The 22,830-nt window shown below is 43.3% G+C and overlaps 1 protein-coding gene across 1 annotated transcript; it reads right to left on the bottom strand.

Moving 5' to 3' along the window:
* Window positions 1-1,167: 1,167 nt before the first annotated feature.
* On the bottom strand, window positions 1,168-22,206 carry LOC311051915 (uncharacterized protein). Its single transcript, XM_084066641.1, has 9 exons — window positions 19,504-22,206; window positions 17,888-17,997; window positions 13,180-13,323; window positions 7,673-7,720; window positions 7,068-7,145; window positions 5,574-5,711; window positions 4,886-4,969; window positions 3,585-3,635; window positions 1,168-2,837 (listed from the first exon to the last, which is right to left on the bottom strand). Exons 1-9 carry the CDS (start codon window positions 22,088-22,090, stop codon window positions 2,727-2,729), a joined length of 3,351 nt encoding a protein of 1,116 aa, XP_083922767.1. The 5' UTR covers window positions 22,091-22,206; the 3' UTR covers window positions 1,168-2,726.
* Between the last annotated feature and the right edge of the window lie 624 nt (window positions 22,207-22,830).

Genomic DNA, 22,830 nt, shown 5'->3' with positions numbered 1-22,830 from the left:
AATTGTATAAGTTATATTGTATTAACATACCCTACCATACAGATTGGATAAAATGACATTTAAAAAAAGTTTACATAGTGCCGCTTTAATTTAGCTTATTTTGAGTGTACACACTCATTCTAAAGGGGTAGAAGGGGTATTGTAACTAAAGTACAATGATAGAAACATATTACAATAGGGCCAGTAATGGGAGCTGTGAAAATTGAATCAAAATGTTACTAAAGAGCACCCTCTCTTGGCGAAAAGCAGTAGCAGAGAAGTTTGTTTCTGTACAAATCCATCATGTATCAATTACATGCAACACTGGAGCAAATTATGGGGGAAAACAACAACTTATCTCTCCTTCCAATATCAGTGTGGTATAAAGTGTCGTTTGGAATATGTACTAATTAAACTGCAGATTTATAAGCAACATAAAACATTTATAGGCTAGTCAAGAGCAGGCTACTAGAGACCCAGTATGGGCTTAAGTCATACAAATAAATAAGTAACTGGAGGCCTTCTTTACCATGCTAACGAGTACACCCGGAGCAGACAGGTCCATAGCAGACGTTCTGCACATCACTGTCCATGGCTTCCACAAATTGTTTTGTGCAAGGTTTTGTGGCTAACCATTAGCCTAATTTATACTCTGTCATGCAATGGAGTATACATTAAAGGGGTATAAGTGATATTTGTTTGTTAAAAAAGTGTTAAACAGCTCTATGTTATCCTAGTAATCATGTCTTTGTAATGTTTGTTCAGTAACAGGGGTATCCCCAATCTCTTCAGCTCTGTAGGAAACAGAAAATACATTTTCAGGTCAGGAAACCAATTTCATCCAATAAGAGTGAAAATCTGCACACAAAATTGGAGCTGGAACACTAAAACATTTAAGCTGATCAATGGGTTCTCTTTCTTGATTGAATGAAATTGGTGACCCATCTGAAAATGTATTTTCTGTTTCTACTAAAGAACTGCAGACGGGGAGGCCCCTGTTACTGGAAGGAAAAAGGAGGGAGGGGGGATTCTTTAACAAAGTTTTTACTTTTATGCCTTTAACCAAAAAATATCACTTAGTCTTACACCACCTTTAATCTTTAGTTCGATACTAAGCCTACAGCTAACCCATGTGACGTCAGTAAGGCAAGAGTGCAAAAAAACAGAAAAACTGCACAAGCAGGCTACACCAAAATCCCTACTGGATTGGCTGTTTAATAATATCATCAACAACAATAAAAACAGTCCATAATCATTTTGACAGTCTGCCAAAGGCAGACTAAAGCCGTCAGAGAAAGTAATATAATCCTGCAATAAAATATTGTTAATACAATAACAAAAAGAAAATCAAAAAACATTTTTTTCCATTAAAAAAATCAAAATACTTCAGCTTCACTACACAGAAGCAGAAAATGGGATTTTAACGGCTTGTGTAATAAATATATTATTTTGTTGTTTGATATTCTGTTGTGTTTATGCAAATGTATACAGCTGTTTCTCTCGTTGAATAAAATCTTAATTTTCTGTTCCTGTGTAAATGCACCACTACTTTATAATAGTTACGCAGGCCTTACGTACAGTTTCCCTCAGCTAAGGTCAGTAACTCTGCTTAGCCATCACATCAGCAGCAGGTTCCTCAGGTTACTGTGTAACTTCCTAAGCAGAAAAGTCCCACTGATGCATTCAGACATCAAAATGTACAAACAAGGCTGGTAGAGTACCTGCACCAAGTACAACACAGGGATGCATTCAGAACACAGAAAAGCAGGAAATGACAGGGCCAGAAACTGAAATCTTCATCAAGAGGGAACAAAACTAAACGTAAAAACTGTTTTTAACAATGTGTCCATGACGCTAATATTCCACTCTAATAGGCAGCAAGGAAGAGTACGTGGTCAGGTACATTCAGTTCACCTCCATATCCATGGGTCAGCTCTTGTAGAGGCAAACACCTTTTAGGCCAACAATGCAAAACCTTCAAGTTTAAAGTCAACAGGTTGGTCCACTGAATCACATGATGTCGGTATGTAGAAGATAATAAAAAACATGATACTGCTGTTTCCGTAATATCCAGTAACAGATCCAGCAGACAGACAAACACACAAAGTTAAACATGGCCGACAGGGAGGTAAGGCTGCTTCATTCTGGAAGACATTTGTGTCTCATTGGTCAGGGGTGGTATGGAGGGTGGGTCCTCAGGCCAGATCTTTCTCAAATTCTGCATGGGTCCAGAGTTTGGCTCCACGACTGACACTGTCCTTCTCTCTTAGCCTGGAAGCACAGCAAGCTCTCAAGAGAATTTCCCAGCAGGTTCTCTGCCAAATTGGCCCAGATAGACCTCAGCCGGAAATAGACACCATCCTCTGCTTTCACTGGAGGCCACAGCTTCCTTCTGCAGCCATTTTGCCATGGCCGTTTTGTTTCTCTCCTGGCAACTATTCAGCTGAATTCCACTCTGGAATTCAACACGTGACAAATGAACGCCACCCGTTGACCTGAATATTAAATCCAAGTGTTCACAACAAGGGGGTCAGTAGGAGGCCACATCAGTAGTTCTCTGTAAGCTGTGGTTAGTTTAGATAAAATACTGACCAACTAGTATTAAAAAAAAACAGCCCCAGTTAAAAACGACCCTGCTGCTGTTAGTAAAAGCTCATCCAGAATGGTTCAGCCAGATGAGCAGGGCAGCAGTCAGAGATCCCAGGGAGGAGGCCAGTCAGCTGGGCAGCTAGTCGTTTATCAGTGGCTTAGTCAATGAAACGGCACTCACACAGCTCCTTGTAGAGCCTCTTGCGGATGCGAGGCATGTCTTCCTGACTGAACCGCAGCGGCTGCTTCACTGACAGACAACGGCAATACTAACACAGAGGCACACACACACACACACACAGAGACACACACACGTTTCAATACTGGCAAGACAGTTAACCACTTAAACCCTATATTCTTCACCGTATGGCATATAGTAAAAGTAGCTATAAACTCATATCATGTCGTGTTGTGAACAACTATTACTATACTAGTACTATTTTCTGAAAACCATTATGTTTAAAAAGGTTTAAATGTTTTGAACATTTGCCCAAAATAGGGACACCAGGGTTAATGCTATGATTACCATCAAATATGGCAATTTTATATATTATTAGTACTTATGTATGCATGTCAATTTGTCAAATCTAGCATGTCTGAAAACTAAGCGAGAAGAAAAAGAAAAATAATGAACCTGCACACTCATCTGCTCCAATGTAAATTTACGTCTCGAACCAAGGCTCTTCATCAGGTCAAACTCTGGAGTTTGACCTGATGAAGAGCCTTGGCTCGAAACGTTGTCAATAAATTTACATTGGAGCAGATGAGTGTTCGGGTTTATTATTTTTCTTCATGTTCCTTTCAACCCAGCACCTCAACCAAGAGATGTGCGTATTCTATTAGTTTTCATATGAAAACTAAGGGAGGACATGGAAAGAGAGGATAGGATGAAAAATTTAAATAAAAGAAATGAGGAAAGAAAACAACACCAGAGAAGGTAGGAAGGAATAAAGATAGTGAAGAGAAGAATTCATTAATGAAAGAAGCAAGGAAGCTATGAAGGAAAACATTCTCACCTCCAAGACAAAAACTCCACAGTCACTGTCATTTTTCTGCTGTGGAATACCCTGAGGAGACAACCAATAACAGTAAAGCAGCGGAGAGCGACTGGAGGCCTCAGAGAATGTGTTACTATTTGTCTAGAATGACTGTGCAACTCTGTGTTTGCATGTGTTCTTGTGTACTATCCTTATGAGGACTTGTTCTCAGAATTCTCAAAATAAGGGGTCCTTTTAGTGTTAGGGATTATTATGTTTATAATTAGGGTAGCATCTTGGGGAATATGCATACGGAGCGGTACAGACTCCCTTTCATGCCAACTGCCAGTATTATAATGCATAAGAACTCTCTCCCTCAATGCATATGGTCCTGTGTCGTCCTGGTCTTGTGTGATTATGTCCATCTGTGTCTGATGTGTTTGTTTGCCCGGTAGATTCTTTTTTTCTCATTATGCTGCTGTAACGCCTCAATTTCCCCATCTCATCTCATCTCATCGAATATTATTAAGAATTATTATGCTTTAGGAGTAGACTCCCAGTGGTGTGTTCTATCGCGTTACGCTATATACGTAGTGTGACCTGCAGAACATTTTCGTAGCCAAGCGTAGCCATCCAGAAACCGTCTGAGGAAGCGTATCTGATTCGCAGGAGGAGGGGCTGGGGGCAGCAAGAATGTAAACTTCAGTTCAACTTCAAATAGCCTTTTTTACAAATTCACAATACAAGGTCTACTAAACTGGATAACTAATAAAGCACTAAGCTTGTTTAAAATGAGATCCCCATGCACACAAATCATGATGATGCTTATGTGTGGCTATTGTCTTGAGGTGATAATGACCGCTGGCCATTGGAGTTTCGAAGTAATTCACACATTAACTACTTAACAATAGAGCGGTTATTTCATTCGCCGACCATGCGTGCGTGTGGGAGGGATTATAGTATGCCCTCCGAAAAAACCTAGAACACACCACTGTAGACTCCTGACTCCATATCACCCCCTAGCACTCCTTATTTATTGTATCCCTTCTTGTCACCTATTTTTTTTATAGATGGAAGCTAAACTATACTTTGAAAGTTGCTCTGTATAAGAGTGCCTGCTAAATACCTGAATCATCTATTCTGTTACCGCTTAAGTTGAGGAACTTTTGGAGAACCAGCCTTTCAGGGCAAGGGTTTATGTTGAGTCTAGCATATCAGAGTGGTAGTTTAGGAACTATAAATCTAGATCTAGGGGGTTGTAGTTACGATAGCCTTTTAATGTCAGTTAGCAGTTATAAAATTAATGTTTAGACAAGGGGTTAGTTAGTATTGGGGTTTACCTTTATGATGACCATCTTCCAACCTTTCTGGAAGTCTGTCTGCTCCTTCTCTTTAGCTTCAGCCTGTATGTACTTCATTATATTCTGATGGATAAGGGACACAAGTTGTTGAAGCACAGAACCTAAATCACTCAAATATTTGTTTGAATTATTTAGCTAGTTGACCATTTGTCTGGTCTCATATTCCTATATTTTCTGTGCTGTCTCTAACTGTAGTGTAGGACCCATTTCCTGTCTCACTTATCAATTTCCAGTTCCCAACCTGTCAATTTCAGTCTCGTCCCATGTCTATTTATTGTCTCATAATATTTCTGTATTTGCTGCTTTTCCAATACCCAATTTGTCTCTTTTATCTCTCCAAATCCTCCATTTCTAGTGTCAAACCAATTTCTCGTCTACTTTCCATTTCTCTATGATGTATTTCCTGTCTCTAAACATCCCTTTCCCATCTATTCTCAGCCTCATAACCATAAATATTAATATAATAACCTGTTCCTTCTAACGTGACAGTAATCTTTACGAGTCTTTGGGTCTGACATCATCCATTTCATTAAAACAAGTCTGCAATTGTTACAGTATTTACAAAATACTAATATGCTACTTTCCGAGTATTATTAAACCAAATAAACATGAAGGTAACAACTAATACTTCCACCTAATTAATTTGAAAGGAGACTACATTACATACATCTATGGTGTGTTTGAAGACAATGCCCTGACTGTCGTAGTAGCCGATGGTTTTGGTTCCTATATCAACGGCAATGAGGGACCAGTGTATCTCTAGATGGATAGGAACCAACAACAACTGCTTGGAGAATAGGTCCTCCTGAAACAAACCAACACAAACACAGAGACACAAATACATATATGTTAGCCATGCATTCTAGTAATAATCTGCTTCAGTGTGTTTTGTGTAAACAGGAACAGTCGAGTCACTTACAAATGTCTAACTGACACAGGACATATTTGACCTTTCACAGAACCATCATATTATTAGCAATAGCGTTTCATTTTGTTTAGTGATGTTCATCAACTATCAATCCATGAATGTTCATTGTTGTGTTACCACTATATCATTCATAATTATCTTATTACATTACTTATCTTTGTCAAAGTGACAAACCTGTATCTGACGGGTATAATTTAAGAGGAACTACCACAGAATACATGTGGAAGAGACAAAAATGTATTCTACATCAACCACGTGATAAAGCTCCTGCACAAGTCAATTGAAACATTTATTCTGTAATCAATAGTACTTGCTTGGCAAATGTTATTATTGCTACATTACAATTACAGAAGAACATCCGTAGTGTAATTTCTTACATTTGATGCAAGTGATTTCAGTGAATGATCAGCCCGTTATAAACCTATTATCATTACAAAATTACAGAGGGTCGTTTCACTATCCACACTAGCCATGGTGAGGCTGGTTGCTGGTACAATTTGATTTTATAACGCAGTGGCAAAAACACACACACACACACACACACACACACACACACACACACACACACACACTGAACATGTGGGGACACCTTATATTAATTTCTGTTTGAGGAGAGACACATTTTCTGCAAGTCTGAGCAGTGGATACACACAACCATAGGATTTGAGAGTACATTTATGAGATAGTGTGTGCGAGATTAGACCGTGCAAAGTACTTCAAATTCTTGACTGTCGATCCAGACGGTAAAGGAATTGAGTACGGAACTTGGAGTTTGCTGGGTTATTTGCCCAGCAGCGCAGGGAGGATTGCATTTACCATTAATATTGATTGTGTCCACATAGGGCTAAAGACAACAAAGGGGACTGGTGGTAGAGGAGATATAGAACTACAACACCATCACAAGACCACTGACATGTCATAAGAACCAAACATCCCAGTACTACAGCAACAGGACCAGCAACACCATGCCTAAACACAAGCATTTTGTAACCTCTATCTAAAATTAGCCATCTGTAACAGAACACCTAAACAGAATTATACAATATACCTTATCTAAGGACAGCTCCACTCAGCTTTGGCGGTGTGGACAATGTATCGTGGGTATGATACTGCCAGTTCAGGAGCCACTACTACTGTTCAGGAGCCACAACCTTCATTTTATCGTGCATTCCTAAATTAACATTTTCTAATGCTGGTAATGTCTAATGCTACGGAGATCTCCACTCACTGTACCTTCTTAGTCCACCTCTTCACACCCTCGTAACCCTTGGCAACCAGCTGCCTATGGAAGAAGCTATTGAAAAAGTGAACCTGTGAGAGAAATAGAGAACAAAATGATCAAAACACATAACATCGTCATTGAACAATTTGACAAGAAAACCATTGGCAAGAATCCAGTTAGAATATAATATATAAAATATAGAATAGTCCATTAGAATGATCAGAATGGTCCAGTGACGGTGGAATTAACCATTTAAACCTCATATGCTTCAATGACTGACTATAATTGGCTTTTTATGTGTACACCAAATCTCTTCACCAAAATTAGCCCATCTACAGCCTCACAACGTGCCGCTTTGTGAAGAATAGAGAACTTGTAGATCTGATTTCTTTGGGCGAGTGTTCAGCAATTTTCGCCAACTGTTTGCTTAGTATGACAGACAAGTCTACAATACGGATGCTAGGGTTCATGTGGTAAAACTAAAAAGGATGCTTCAGCATGGCTCTTCAGTGTGTTTTTTGGATTGTTAAAAAAGGTTGCAGTGTTGTTGGGTGATATACATTACACACAACTCTCTCTCTCACACTCACACATACACACAGTCTTTGCCTCTCACCTTGTGCTGCGTTTCTTCCATAATGAGCTCTCCATACATGTTGATAATCTGAAGAGAGAGCAGCACAAACAAGATGAGTTAACCAGCCTGTCCTTTATTACAGAAAAACTAATATTTGGACTGATTTCGCCCAACTGTAATAGCCAATGTATACTTTGTCGTTCAACAGACAATATGTATTTTCAACTTGTTACGGAGATGTCTCTATACGGGCACCTCCTGAATAGAATTATATTGATGATGAATGAAACGGTTATGCCCTAGGGCCGTCCTTATATGGCGAGTACAAACTGCCACTATATAAGGCTGAGCCTATGACGGATAAGACAGTCTTGAGATATCTCAGTTCAGTAAGAATACTATTGGAACAGGTAATTGGCCTTACAACCCAATTACCCATAGTAATAAGACTCAATACCGACATAGGTTACTAGGGCCCCCTCGCAGAGGATAACCAAGCTCCTTGCGAAGACCCCCATTCGAGGATACCGCCCTGATCAGCGGAGCCCTGGACATTCTGCTACCAGCTCTCCAAACCCTTTGAACTAGTCACTACATACTTAGTTCACCCCAACACTGGTCCTTCTCGAAGCCGGATAGCTAAAGCAGCCCCCAGCGCAAGATAAGATCCTCCCCAGGCAATATTATGCCAAACTTACAGACGTCCCCACTATTCCCAACTACCATGGGGGCCAATGATTCTACTACGTTAGAGGCCATCGAGGACGACATCCTGGTCATGATCCAGGACCAAACCCGGAAGTTAGATACCCTGATTCAGGCTATCTCCCCCGTCATACCCACCCTCCAGGAGGCAAAGTCTCAGGAGTCAGACCAGGCCACGACCTGGAGTAATCTTGACGATTCTCATCAGGAACAGCGTACCTCAACCCAGAGGAAGAAGACGCACAGTGCTTGCCCTCTAGGTGAAGACAGCGACCACCCGAGATGGAGACTAAAACAATTAGTCAAGACCCATATACCAAGCCTATACCTTGGTGAAACTACCTCCCTCATGGGAGCCGATAGTGCTAGAAAGGAAGTGAATGAGACGACTACGTCTTCACGCCCTCAGGGCACGACAGACTTCGGAAATCCCAAAGAGACTCACGCCCATCAGGATCGCCTACCTAGGCTAGAACGAAGGATAGACTCCTTGGTAAGAGTCACCTCCGCCATGCAGCAAGTGACACCAAACCAGGAGACGACTTATAATAATACTGATAACTCGCAAAAGAGACAGTATACCTCGACTCCAAAACCCCCTGGACGCACCCTAGGCGAACCAGATGTTTGGACTGCCACCCAAACTAGTGATCAAAGATCACACATATGCTGTCAGCGTCAGGACGCATATCGCCACGGACCAGACCACTCTCACCAACCAAACCCGGGATACTTGGACGGGATACTGCAACAATTAGTCACAACTAGTCAACAACTAGTCAATATCCAAATACTAGCCTCTCTCCCTCCTAGGACAATGAGTACATTTCGTGGTGACCCCTTGAAGTTCACAGGTTGGCTCAAAGACTTCGCGATAAATATTGCGGATATAACAGACCGAGACGATATAAAACTAGGCTATCTGCAACAGTACACCTCTGGAAAGGCACGTGATATTGTAGTAGCCTGGAGGAACAACGCCGACAGCGACATAGGATATAGGAGTGCTATGAACGAGTTAAAAAGAGAATTTGGTTCGGCAAACGTGATCGCTAGAGCCGTGAAAGACGCAACCAGAAACCAGCCCCACGTGAAGGAAGGAGATCTCAAGGCTCTACGCGACTTCTCATCCTTCATACACCAGTGCCGCTGTAACCTGAATGTACACCGGCTACAAGGCCAGCAGGATATCCTAGGACCGCTGGTCAAAAGACTACCAGAGTCCGTTATCAATGAATGGAGAAAGGAGGCGTACAAACACAAACGTCTCTACTGTGGCGCAGAAGCAGAACTCAACCAACTCGCAGACTTTGTTAGGGACACAGTCGAAATAAGGAGCACCTATCGCTACGACAGGACGCCTAGTGATACAAGTACTAGACAAGGAGCAAACATAGCCCACACCAGGAATAGATATGGTAATAGCAGATCATACGACTCTAGGAGCAGGCAACCCCCGCAGGGCGAACGGCCCAACTATAAGCCAAAGACTAGTCAGATACTAGATAACACTCAAACAAACTATAACACCAGAAGGTTCGGAACCGAGTCATCAGTGGAAGAGCGTAAGGAAGAATGCCACTTCTGTGCCTTAGCACACTCCATAAACCACTGCCGGAAACTCGAGTCCCTCACCGTGGAGGAGAAGAAGAGATGGTTATCACCTACAGGTAGATGTTGCAAATGCACCCGTGTCCACCAAGGGCCAAACTGTACACTGAGATCTAAGTGTCAAATATGTCAAGGACAACACCTTGATAACCTTCACGATATCAACACCGTTCCAGTTCCAAGCTATCACAAGACACCTGTACCAAGGCCAACCATAATCGAGTCTAACGAAGACACAGGAAAACTATACTTCGACTGCCCAACGGACCCTATCAGTCAAGTGCTGCACCAAGTAGATGATAATCTACAAGATGCAAAGACCAAGACTGCTGTGACTCGGATAGCCCAGCCGATGCACGGGGCGGCTTACGAGTCAACAGAAAGCCCTCCAGATGCACTACATAACGCGACGACAGATGAACTGAACCCATCCCCCACACTCACCAGTGTACCGAATTTAGGACAACAGATTGAGCCACGTACTATGGGACTTTACAACTCCTCTGGACAAGATGATCAGAACCTTGACATGCCAATGTCCACATCCTTGCAAGAGGTACTCATTACCAATGATGACAATTCGTTTCATCCGGACCCCACCATACAGGGCCCAGTACAGCCTGATCCAGCCGACACCACCCAGTCACCTCCACTTGTGATGGCTATCACCCAGGTGTCAGCTGAACCTGCAGAGGGTGCTGATGTAACAGTGGATAAGCAGGATGACGGTCTGTTTCTAGACAACCCGGTCATGTCAGACTTGGAGATACAAAGCCAAGACGTCGCTCATCCAGGTGAGTCCCAGGTTCTACACGAGGCGGCCGACAGTAAAGTGGATAACGGTGACTGTTATATAATAGAACAGTGTCACCACCAGGAGAACCGCCCTCCATCTGAGACACTAACTCAACAAGCCGATTCTGGAGCCCAACACACCCACGACAGTGACGCATTGGACCAATACCAGCAATCACCAACGTCAATGAATATTCGGACAGGGACAACCCACGACGATCCCCTGCCAGAAGCTAAACATGATGAGTCACTGCCCATAGGAGACTGTGAAAGGACAACTGCTGGCGAGACACTACCCCCAGAAACTAACCCATGCGGTCAGATCGAGGAGACCAGCGACTACACGCAGACTATAATCTCGTCTAGTTTAGTTACCTCAAAGACATTTCAGACTGCATTTAACCCATATGCGGAAGTGACCGGTAGGTCTCCAGAAGAGCCTACAAACATATCGAACAAGCTAGATAATAGCTCACCCCCTCCACCACGATCTGTGTCAACAGAGCAGGAATGGACCTTGCGAGGTCCACTAAGGACCTTGCCAAGCGGCTTGTATCAACACTTGACTCCACAACAATTCCCTTCCGGCATCCCATATGCCGAGCTCATTTTACAGCTCACAGTACAGCGCCTCCGGAATAACCGAAAGGGATGGCACAATCCGCAACTACAAGAAGACCTGTTCCCTTCTTGGGGACCTTGGGGAAATGATATTGCAGAGTCCCCAAGAATATCACTCCAAGAATACCGCACAAATCACCGCAACCAGGTTGCATTCTAACTACAACTACCCAATAATAAAGATCCTGGTCATAGGAACCACTATCCTTGGTCTTGGTACCCTTATTACCTATGTTACCCTTAGGGTCACTGCCTGTTACACCAGTTCTGTTCGGGTGAGTCCATTCTGGACTATCTTCAGACTAGCTCCCCCACAGTGACAATTACTCTGGTACTACCACCACGTTGCTTGATATTCGTAAGCCTACAACTTACAAGTACAGTTAACCCTCACAGTTAGAACATAAGGCGACCCGTACGTACGAACACCCAGGGTAACAGCACGAGGCGGCCAGGACAGAAACTGTCATAGATACAGATACCTACCGGAAGCCGAGTTAATGCTCTTAAAGCAAGTCCAACTAGACCGTTTCCCGGAGGAACTAGTAATCATCAAGGCGGGCAAAGATTTAGTAAAGGTTCACATATGCTTCAATCCTACCGCAGCACCTCACATGGGTGGCTCCTGGGGACGAGAAGGGACGACGGTGAGGTCATCCCCCAGAACCACCCTAAGAGACCAGATAGCAACTCACAAAGTACTAGAAACGACTCTAGCCGAAGTGAAGGTATAATCAATCCGAAACTACTAGGTTACGTATCCTTAGACGTCGCAGACGCAGACCCGATCACACCATACTTTCTGCTAAATGGAAGAAGTGATCTACCCAAAATCTACTCAGACGTAAGAGATGGAAGTACTCCCAGATCATCGCTGACCGATTCTGGAGGAGCTCTATGAAGAATTACCTACAGACCCTCCAAATGTGAAACAAATGGCAAACGGAGAAGGAAAACATCAGCGTCGTGTCTAAAGCCCTAATTCTCCTTAGACCAACAGCTCCCTAGAGCTCCATAACCCCTAGGGACCGAGAAGGACATAATACTAGGAAGAGATAACCAAGTGAGAAGTGCCATGGTACGAGTAAAGGAGAAACCCTATACACGATGGTTAAGCTTATCCTAATTCCCAGCTACCCCCAGATATAGAGGAAGAATTTGATAAAATCAGATCCAATAGGAGCAAATTTACACTACTAAATTTGGAGGCGGCAGTGTTACGGAGATGTCTCTATACGGGCACCTCCTGAATAGAATTATATTGATGATGAATGAAACGGTTATGCCCTAGGGCCGTCCTTATATGGCGAGTACAAACTGCCACTATATAAGGCTGAGCCTATGACGGATAAGACAGTCTTGAGATATCTCAGTTCAGTAAGAATACTATTGGAACAGGTAATTGGCCTTACGACCCAATTACCCATAGTAATAAGACTCAATACCGACATAGGTTACTAGGGCCCCCTCGCAGAGGATAACCAAGCTCCTTGCGAAGACCCCCATTCGAGGATACCGCCCTGATCAGCGGAGCCCTGGACATTCTGCTACCAGCTCTCCAAACCCTTTGAACTAGTCACTACATACTTAGTTCACCCCAACACAACTGATAGAATGACACTTTTTTCATCCATCAATCAATTCTTCCTGATCATTGGTCCAAGTTGCTTCATCCAGGGCAATTAATTCCTCCCCATCTTTAGCTTTTCCCTCCCTCAATCCCCTGATCTTTTCCTTCACTCACCCTCTCACACAGGTTCTTTTTCCACCTATTTTTATCCCTATATTAAATATTTCTCTCGCTCCCTCCTCACCTGATCATTAATCCAGTTCTGTTCCTCCAGTGTACCGAGGTCCTCCAGGCTCAGGGTGTGTTTGTTATATGTCACCATGAAGCCCCCGACCGGTGCAGAGGCCAGCCCTGCCCTGTACCGACTCACCTCGGCTGGGATGTTCAGCTTCCTGTACAAAACATGCCCGACAACACAGATGAGTCACGTGAAACAATAAATTAAACCGTGTTGTGATATTTCTTGGTTTAAAAAAAAGAAGAAGTTAAAGCTCTATATTCTGATAGTAACCATTTCTATAGTGTTTGTTCAGTGACGGGGGTCTCCCCATCCCACCAGCTCTTCAACTCATTCACTGACAAGGACGACTTTTTTTCCAAAGGCCCAGACTACCGAAAACGACTTTTACGTTTTCAATGGTTTTCCACCAGATGGCGCTGTTCTCCAACACACGAGTGACCATTTTCATGCTCAAGTGACACAGATCCAAGAGATCATGCGATCGAAAGATCTCCACCACCATTGACTTCCTGCTTAGCGTATTTGGGGAAACGGCTGTATATTAGCTTCTTTTTTTCTCCCTGCATTTTTGACGAGACGTCCTATTTTCAACGGTACATCTTGTAACTTGTTATGTCCTGTAACAAGCGAACGGGGTGTTGCGATGACTTTTTTTCCTCGCGGAAGCTATCTAGCAATCTACAAGCTTCACCCAGCTTCAATTTTATATGGCTCAAATTCCAATTTTGTCTACTCAATTCTTTGTATAATCATTTCCAATTTCAAGTGTTTATGCTGTACCCTATGAGTTCACTGTCCTGATTGTAAGAAATTGGTAATATTACCTGAAAATGTAATTTCTGTTTACCAAAGAGATGAAGAGACGGGGATATCTCTGTTACGGAGCAATGATTACTATCAGAATATAGAGCGAACACCTATTAAGCACAAAACATCACTTACAGCACCTTTAAGAATCGATTATACCTATGAGTGGATCAGTGAATGTGTGAACAATGACTGAACAATGACTGAACAAGAAAGAAAATGCATCACTGAGACAACATTTAAAGTTAATAGGCGGCAGAAAAGGCTTTATACAGCAAATCATTGCTTGATAGGACTAGATAATCATATAGCGTACCAAGATGCTAAACATTACTATATAATGACATGATGAGTTCTTTAATTCTCCAGAAACTAATACATTTGTGTATGTAGGCCAGATTTCTAAACCTGGAAATCGATTATTTTCTTTTGACCCAAATTTAGACCAAACCCCATAGTTGCATGAATCAGTGGCAAAGAATACATGGACAAGTGTAAAGTGAGTCACATATCTACAGACTCACTAGTGGTATTTGGCAGCCTGGCTTGTGAACTAGAAGTGACTGAGTGTCCAGATTAGATGTGTAAGTTCCTTGAGGTGTCTGGTGGCTCAGACACTTAGTACACAGAGACCATACCGTATGTAGGGCGGTCACCATTACACATTTAAGTTGGTGATTAATTGTCACTCAAATAATTGCGATTAACGATTTTATTGTTTTCGGCACTGAACATTGGAACATACAAAATTTCTGTTTGCCTTTCACACTTCGTAATCAAACAGCACAGGGCACATATGACGAATAACCTAAACATACAAAGAAATTACGGACATATTTAATCATTTTTAACTTTCAAAAAATAAGAAATAGCTGATCTACAAGCTTACAACGCATCACTTTGTGACGTATTGTAAGCTTGTTGATCTGCTATTTCTGCTATTTTTGGATAATGTTTGAAAATGTTTCAACACGATTAAGACGATTATGCAAAAATAATTACAATTATCTCAACAATTGCGATTAAGCGATTATGTAATAATTGTGACAGGCCTAACTGTAGCGGTCAAGAGGTGCACGCACATCCAAACATTTCAATGGGTGCTGGATCAAAATAGATAAACTGTTAAGAAAAAGGGAAGGTCTGCACATTCTCCCAAAATAATTCATTAAAATGATCCCTGGCTAATAAGCCACATATTAATTAAATTAAAAACACCTTAAATATTTTAGAAATAGTTTATCTTTTACTGAAGGTGGACAACACCCGTCGCAGGTTGATGATGTCATTTGTCCATGTGTGGTCCAGCCCTATGGAATGTACAGTACGGAATGCATGTGCTAATAAAACATATTTAAAATATTGCTTTGATGTTCATATAACCGTAGGAAGTATTACGTTGTTTTTTTTTTATCATCAACTTCTGACAGGCGTTGTCCCACTTGAGTAAAAGATGAACCATTTATAAAATAAATAACATTTAAGGTGTTTTTAATTTGACATTTTAGTAATAGAGGGCAATTGTAATGCATTAAGGCAACTAAAGACTCATTTCTTCTCCCTGGCTTATATTGCCAGTTGATGTATCTCTGCCTCTCCATCGACTGGTGCTAATGGTTGATTTGTTTTCATTTGCACTTAATTTTTGTATTTTTGTATGCTACGTCTGTTTATTTTGCATTGTTTGCTCTTTGTTGTTTGATTTTATCATGTGAAATGTGCTAAATAAATAAACTTTGATTTGATTTGAAGGCATATGTGGCTTATTAGCCAGGGATCTTTTTAACCCTTGCATTGTGTTAGAAGCCTGCATCCACTTTTGATTTGATTTAACTCAGCCCAAAATACTCAAAAAATGTTCATTCATCATCATCATCATTAATTTTTTCCTCCTACCTCATAGCTGACTTGTTATGCATTCATATCCATGTAAACACTTCTTAAATATTATGGTGGGTTATGGTTAGGGTTTGATCTTTCAATATATCTCGTTTTCAATTATAAAAATGTTAAAATTCCCTCATTACATTTCCTATAATGAAGACAATGGATAATGATGTTATCTAGCTATAAAAAAATAACATTAGAACACACACCAAAAAATTAATTTAAAAAAAATACTTGTTTTAGTTTTTTTACTTTAGAAAAATGTTAATTGTATTAAAAATAAAACTTTTTTACTCCTGATAGCAAATGCTAATTGAGGACAAGAATTGAGGACAAGTTGCTCTCACTCTCAAACAAATGTAAACATTGAATATTGACAATTTGGGGGGAATTGAGGCACACTTCTCTGCCGGGTCAAATTTGACCCTTAACACCACAAGTGTCACTTTTTTTGTTTCAAAAAGCCTTGTTCCATTAAGGAAATGTAGAAGGTACTTCTTACCCATTTAAACTTGAAAACGGGTAAAAAATGACCCTAACACAATGGAAGGCACGTTTTGATGTATAACATTGTGGGGGTTGTGTCAACCGTGCGGGCGGAGTTAAGGGACGGATTTTGCGGGAAGAATAAATATTAAGTATGGCGGATTACAATAAGTGTTTTGCCATTGGCATGGCAGGCACACTTAAAGGGCAAGACCACTTTTGTAGAGGTTTGGTTGTTTTCTTACCTTGTTATGATCCAACTAGTCCAATTTATGACTTATTTCGCTCCGTTGTGGAGTCAAATAGAAAATTAAGGAAAAAAAAATAGGCTCTCATTGACTTCCATTGTAACCGGAAAACAGCTCTCAAAGTCACTCTTTTAGCACATAAACGGACGTAAACAAAGCTGATTCTGCCAGGGTATAATATTGTCAACCCCAGTACGGAACGTTTTGCGTCTTTTAAGAAGGATTTATAAGGGTACTATTTTGTTTGGAGATATACTGAAGCTGTACTACGGCTTTCAACTCTCGCGGGTAAACGTTTCACATCTCGCAAGGTTTGGTTTATAAACAAAGTCACCACAGTCATGACGAAACTTCAACCTGTTTTTTGCACTTTCTTCATTTACGGCCCGTACATCTACATAAACGTTCAGATTTCAAATATAAAGTGCTTACCCCATGGCCACGGATGTTACAATTCACTTCGGGTGGGTATAAGTACCCGTATCTTCCATATTGTTCAATAAAAAGTATTTTAATCCGATCGGTGGCCATTTTCTCATAGAATTAATATGTATCAGAGTGCAATACACCTCCCAACTGTGAAAGCAAATGGAAAAAATGGCCACCAATCGGATTAAAGTGCTTTTTATTGGAATACGGAAGATAGAGGTACTTTTGAGGACCAGAGTAGAATTGTAACATCTGTGGCCATGGGGTAAGCACTTTATTTGAAATCTGAACGTTTATGTAGATGTATGGGATGTAAATCAGATCATTTTTTACTCACGCACGGCGAACAGAAGTGATTCAGTCACGTAGGTATACCTACCGGATCTTCTTTCTAGACAAATAGTCAAATTAACACAAAGCTGATGTGCTAAAAGAGTGACTTTGAGAGCTGCTTTACAGTAACAATGGAAGAGCTCAATGAGAGCCTATTTTTTATTTATTAATTTGCTATAAAACTGCACAACAGAGCAAAATAAGTCATAAGTTGGAGTAGTTAGATCTTAACAAGGTAAGAAAACAACCCAAACAAAAGTGGTCTTGCCCTTTAAGCATGGCGGCCAAGTGTTTTGCCATTGCATGGCAGGCACACTTAATAACAATTAATGACAACATTTTGGATACAAAAAAAATAAAAGGATATTCACTCGCGACCAACAAAAATGGATCCACGACCCACAAATGGGTCCCGACCCACTGTTTGGGAAACAGTGATGTAGACAATCACGATAGTAAAATTGTGTGTGTGTGTGTGTGTGTGTGTGTGTGTGTGTGTGTGTGTGTGCGTGCGTGCGCACTAGCCTGTTGCTGAGGTCAGAGTTGCCCGTCTTCTTCAGGTGTTCCACAACATCTGTCTCGCTGAGTGGAATGAAGCTACCGTACTTAGTATAGAAACTCTCTAGAAAATCTGACAGAGAAAAGAGAAGAGTTGTTAGACAAGAGTCGTAGAGATTCATCATCATCACATGAAGAACAAACCAAATGCTGTGCAGATTCAAAAAGTCAATATTGTTGACGATTCAAAGGGGTTTCTTTACGTGTTATCATAGGAACTTTTCTACCCTTGTTGACCATCAGTACAGAACTTAAATTCTGTATTCTGTACAGTACTTAAATATCATCGTTGTCCAGGACGAACCAGCTAACTCCATTTTCAGCTCTTTTTTTTTTCATAAATCAATGCTTTTGAACAACCTTTACGTCGTGTAAAAAAAGAATAATAACCTATGAAAAGTATTAAAAAGCGCCTCTGACGAAAACTCCCAACTCCATTGGATCCTCAAACTGTCAAAAACAAACAACCCCCCCCCCCTCTCCTCTCCAGTGCTGCCTTTTCACAGCATGAGCAGAGCGCGTTGCGCAGTGAGCGAGGAGGACCACGTAAACAAACTCCCCGTAGTCTGTTAAAACTATGCAGTGTACCCGTTTATCAAACTGACGCTAAAGTTATGAAAACAAGTCATTATATTTCTAAAATCTATGAAGTGTTTAATGAGGAGAGCAATGTGACAAGAAAAAAGGAGTTCGTAGCATTTCTGTCGCGCTACTTCTACTGAAACTCCGACTCTTTGCAGAAGTTATTGTAATATTTAAAGTCCTGTTTATTATTGTAGGCCTATATAATAAGTGTCATGAAGCATCAGGGCATTAATTCACACGTTGTGATGCATTGTGAGCTTGGAGATCCATTGTTAGCTTTTGGGAATTTTTACCCTTCCTTCAGCAGCAGAGCTATTCTGTCAGCTGTTCGGACTAACTCCACTTGAAAGTCTTAATTGCGCTGGATTTGGGTGTTGATAATATAATGACACATGCAAGTATCTGACAATATATAAAGTCACTATACCAACTTTGATGAGGCAGTATTGCTTTGTTTTAAAAATATAAGGTTTTCTTAATTTCCTGAAAAACTTATATTTAGTTTTTTTCATTTCCTGAACAATGAGCGTTTTGGAGTTAGCAGGTTCTCGCTGGACATCAGAGATATACTCTGTGTGCATCTGAAGGGTTTGGCGAGGCATGTAAACCTAAAGGTCAGTTAAGATCCGTTACCTGAAATAACTTAAAGTAACATAGAGTCTAAAAAATGCCATTATATTTATGGTGGCAGTTCTCTATATTATGAATTCCCAAACAAAACTAAATGAAGGGAGCAAACCTCAAAACTATGTTGAATTACTCCTGATAGCAAATGCTAATTGAGGACAAGAATTGAGGACAAGTTGCTCTCACTCTCAAACACATGTAAACATTGAATATTGACAATTTGGGGGGAATTGAGGCACACTTCTCTGCCGGGTCAAATTTGAATCTAAGCTTATGTTTTTGTAAAAAACAAGAAGATATGACGCGTGCGTCATCTCATTTCAGAAACAGAAAGCAGAAGTCATAAATATTGGCTTCATGAACTTACCGTGGATCATTTCAGTTAGCAGCTCGGTGTCTGCGTCGTCTTTCTCCTGAGACTGTCCGTCTGTCTGTTTTTCAGTCTGTTGTCTGTCTGGTTCCTTGCCCTGCATCTCCTCGTTTTCTTTCTTCCAGGTTCCAGGCAGACAGTACAGTCTATGGTCCCTTAGTGCCCAGCTGTGTTGCGTGGTGTGCACCACAATACAGTCCTTGGATGGAGGAGAAACGATGTCCGGGAAAAATGCTCTGTTCTCTGTAGGGGAGGGTCTGCAGTGCTCGTCCGTCAGTGTACTAGCATTTCCATTGGACAGAGGCACTGGCAAGGTTTTGTTATTAGGTGACTGTGAGTCTATCTGCATGGCAGTGTCTGGTTCCTTTGGACTTTCTGATGTAGAAGTAGAACCGGTGACCTGCCCTGAGCCAGATAGACCGTCTCCACACGCAAGTTCAGACACTGTCTCCCCAACCCCAGTCACAACACCATTTCCCGGTGGGGATGAACAGCTGGCACTGTCTTCTACATCCATATCAACACACTCATCTTCACTCGTTGGTGTTTCACTCGGTGCTGCTGACCCAGATCTATTTTGGCCAGCTAAATTAGAACTCATAAAGAACCTCTCCCGCCAGCCAACCCTCTCCTGCCTGCCTCGCCCCCATACGCCAACCCTGATGCTGCCTCGACATCTTACACCTTGTCCCCTTACGTCAACCCCGGCGCTGCCTCGCCGTCGAACACCTATTCCCCTTAGGCTCCCTCCTACCTCTTGTCCTCTTAAGGCAACCCCGACACTGCCTCTGCCTTTTACACCTCGTCCCTTTGCGCCAACCTCGACGCTGCCTCCTCCTTTTACACCTCGTCCCCTTGTACCAACCCCGACGCTGCCTCTGCCTTTTGCACCTCGTCCCCTTGCGCCAACCCTGCCTCGCCCTTTTACACCTCGTCCCCTTGCGCCAACCCTGCCTCGCCCTTTTACACCCCGTCCCCTTGCGCCAACCCTGCCGCTGCCTCGCCCTTTTACATATGGTGGTCCCCTTACGCCAAACCTGACGCTGCCTCGAAATCCTACACCTTGTCCCCTTAGGCCAAACCCGACGGCGCCTCTGCTTATTACACCTTGTCCCCTTAAACCAACCCCACCTCGCACTCTTACACCATGTCCCCTTAAACCAGCCCCACCTCGCCATCTTACGCTATGTACATTTAGCCCAACCCCCACCCCGCCTTGCCCTCTTACACCAACCCCGAGGCTGGCAGTGGCGGGCCTACCTCGCCCTCTTCTGCCTCGTCCTCTTACGCCGACGACACCGCGTCCCCTCCTGCCTCCCCTCGAGTTAACAGCTGCCCCCCGTGCACCCCTCCCTCTAACTCTCCGTCTGGGGCTTCTTACCTTTACCTCAATATCCCCCCAATCAATCTCCCCCCAATTCCGAGCTCCTGCCCCCATTCCGACTGCCTGCTTCCTTTTGGGGCGACTAGTTGCGATGGAGGCATCAACAAAGATTCTGGATTGGACCAGTGCGGCGCGGGCCAACTCCGCTAGAGTTTTTATCGGCTTAAAGATTCCTGATTGGATCAGTGCGGCGCGGGCCAACTCCGCTAGAGTTTTCATCGGCTTAACTTGCTGATCCCTCCTCGGCCTTCCTCTCTTTCTCGGGGTGCCCTCCAGGTTCCTCCCCGTCACCGGCAGTGTCCTCTTACCTCTGCCCCTCCCTCTTCCTTTTCTGACAGTTACGATGGACGCATCAACAAAGATTCCCGATTGGTTCAGTGCCGCGCGGGCCAACTCCGCTAGAGTTTTCATCCGCTTATTGACCTCATGATCATCGTCATCCTCATCGGTGTCATACATCACAAAATTATTTCTCTTCCTCGGCCTTCCGGCCTTCTTTTTAGGGGTGGCCCCCAGGTTCCTCCTCGTCTCCGATTGCTTCAGTGCGGCACGGGCCAACTCCGCTAGAGTTTTTATCGGCTTATTGACCTCATGACCTCTGCCCCCTCTCCTGCCCCTCCCTCTTCCTCTACCCGGGGTTTTGACAGTTGCGATGGACGCATCAACATAGATTTCTGATTGGTTCAGTGCGGCGCGGGCCAACTCCGCTAGAGTTTTCAACGGCTTATTGACCTCACGAGAGCTGCTCTGCTCTGAGCGTGTCGCCATAGTACGGGGGCATCTTGGATGACCTCTGCCCCCTCTCCTGCCCCTCCCTCTTCCTGATTGGTTCAGTGCGGCGCGGGCCAACACCGCTAGAGTTTTTATCGGCCTATTGACCTCATGACCTCTGCCCCCTCTCCTGCCCCTCCCTCTTCCTCTACCCCGGGTTTTGACAGTTGCAATGGGCGCATCAACAAACATTCCTGATTGGTTCAGTGCGGCGCGGGCCAACTCCGCTAGAGTTTTTATCGGCTTATTGACCTCATGACCTCTGCCCCCTCTCCCGCCCCTCCCTCTTCCTCTACCAGGGGTTTTGACAGTTGCGATGGACGCATCATCATAGATTTCTGATTGGTTCAGTGCGGCGCGGCACAACTCCGCTAGAGTTTTCAACGGCTTATTGACCTCATGATCATCGCCATCGTGGTCATCCATCATCTCAAAATTCTCTCTCTTCTTCGGCCTTCCTCTCTTTTTCGCGGTGGCCTCCAGGTTCCACCCCGTCTTCGGCAGTGTCCCCCTACCTCTGCCTCCTTTCCTGCCCCTCCCTCTTCCTCTACTCCTCCCTCTTCCTCTACCACTCCCCCTTCCTCTAGCCCCCCCCCTTCCTCTACCCGGGGTTTTGACGTGCGACGATGCGCCATGGTGCCCTCTACCGTGGAGGCCACAGCAGTCACAGGCCTTAGCGGTCCGCTTCCTGCCTGACGCCCTTCCACGCCCGCTGACTGTGTCTTGAGAATACGACGGACACGGGGTCTGTGTGGGAGAGTATGTGGATGTGGGGTATGAGTCTGGGCCCTGTGCTTCAGCAAGGGTTAAGGCAGGAGTAGGAGCCGGTTGTTCAACTTGGACAGGAAATTGAGTAGGATGCTGGTTTAGGACCCAGTTTGAGACCCAGCTTGGGGTGTGGATCGCCGTTGGAAGTTCGGCAGGGGCCTGGTTTACGTCATGACCTGTAGGAGATCGAGTAGAAGCCAGTTGTTCAACTTGGACGAGAGATTGAGTCTGAGAATGGTTTAGGACCGAGCTTGAGGTATGGGCCGCCGTTAGAGGAGCCGGTTGTTCAACTCGGACAGGAAATTGAGTAGGATTCTGGTTTAGGACCCAGTTTGAGACCCAGCTTGAGGTGTCGGTCTCCGTTGGGAGTTCGGCAGGGCCCTGGTTTACGTCATGACCTG

This window comes from Gymnoscopelus microlampas (genome assembly GCF_963454915.1).
Source record: "Gymnoscopelus microlampas genome assembly, chromosome: 9".
Taxonomy (NCBI): domain Eukaryota; kingdom Metazoa; phylum Chordata; class Actinopteri; order Myctophiformes; family Myctophidae; genus Gymnoscopelus; species Gymnoscopelus microlampas.
This window is presented reverse-complemented; position numbering and strand designations above follow the sequence as displayed.

Excerpts from the sequence above, each read along its gene's own strand:
- LOC311051915 (XM_084066641.1), bottom strand. The coding sequence starts at position 22,090 with ATGATGGATGACCACGATGGCGATGATCATGAGGTCAATAAGCCGTTG. Across the intron at positions 4,970-5,573 it reads TCTTCAAACACACCATAGAT|AATATAATGAAGTACATACA; the intron begins GTATGTAATGTA and ends CTTATCCATCAG. Across the intron at positions 3,636-4,885 it reads GGAAGATGGTCATCATAAAG|GGTATTCCACAGCAGAAAAA; the intron begins GTAAACCCCAAT and ends TTGTCTCCTCAG.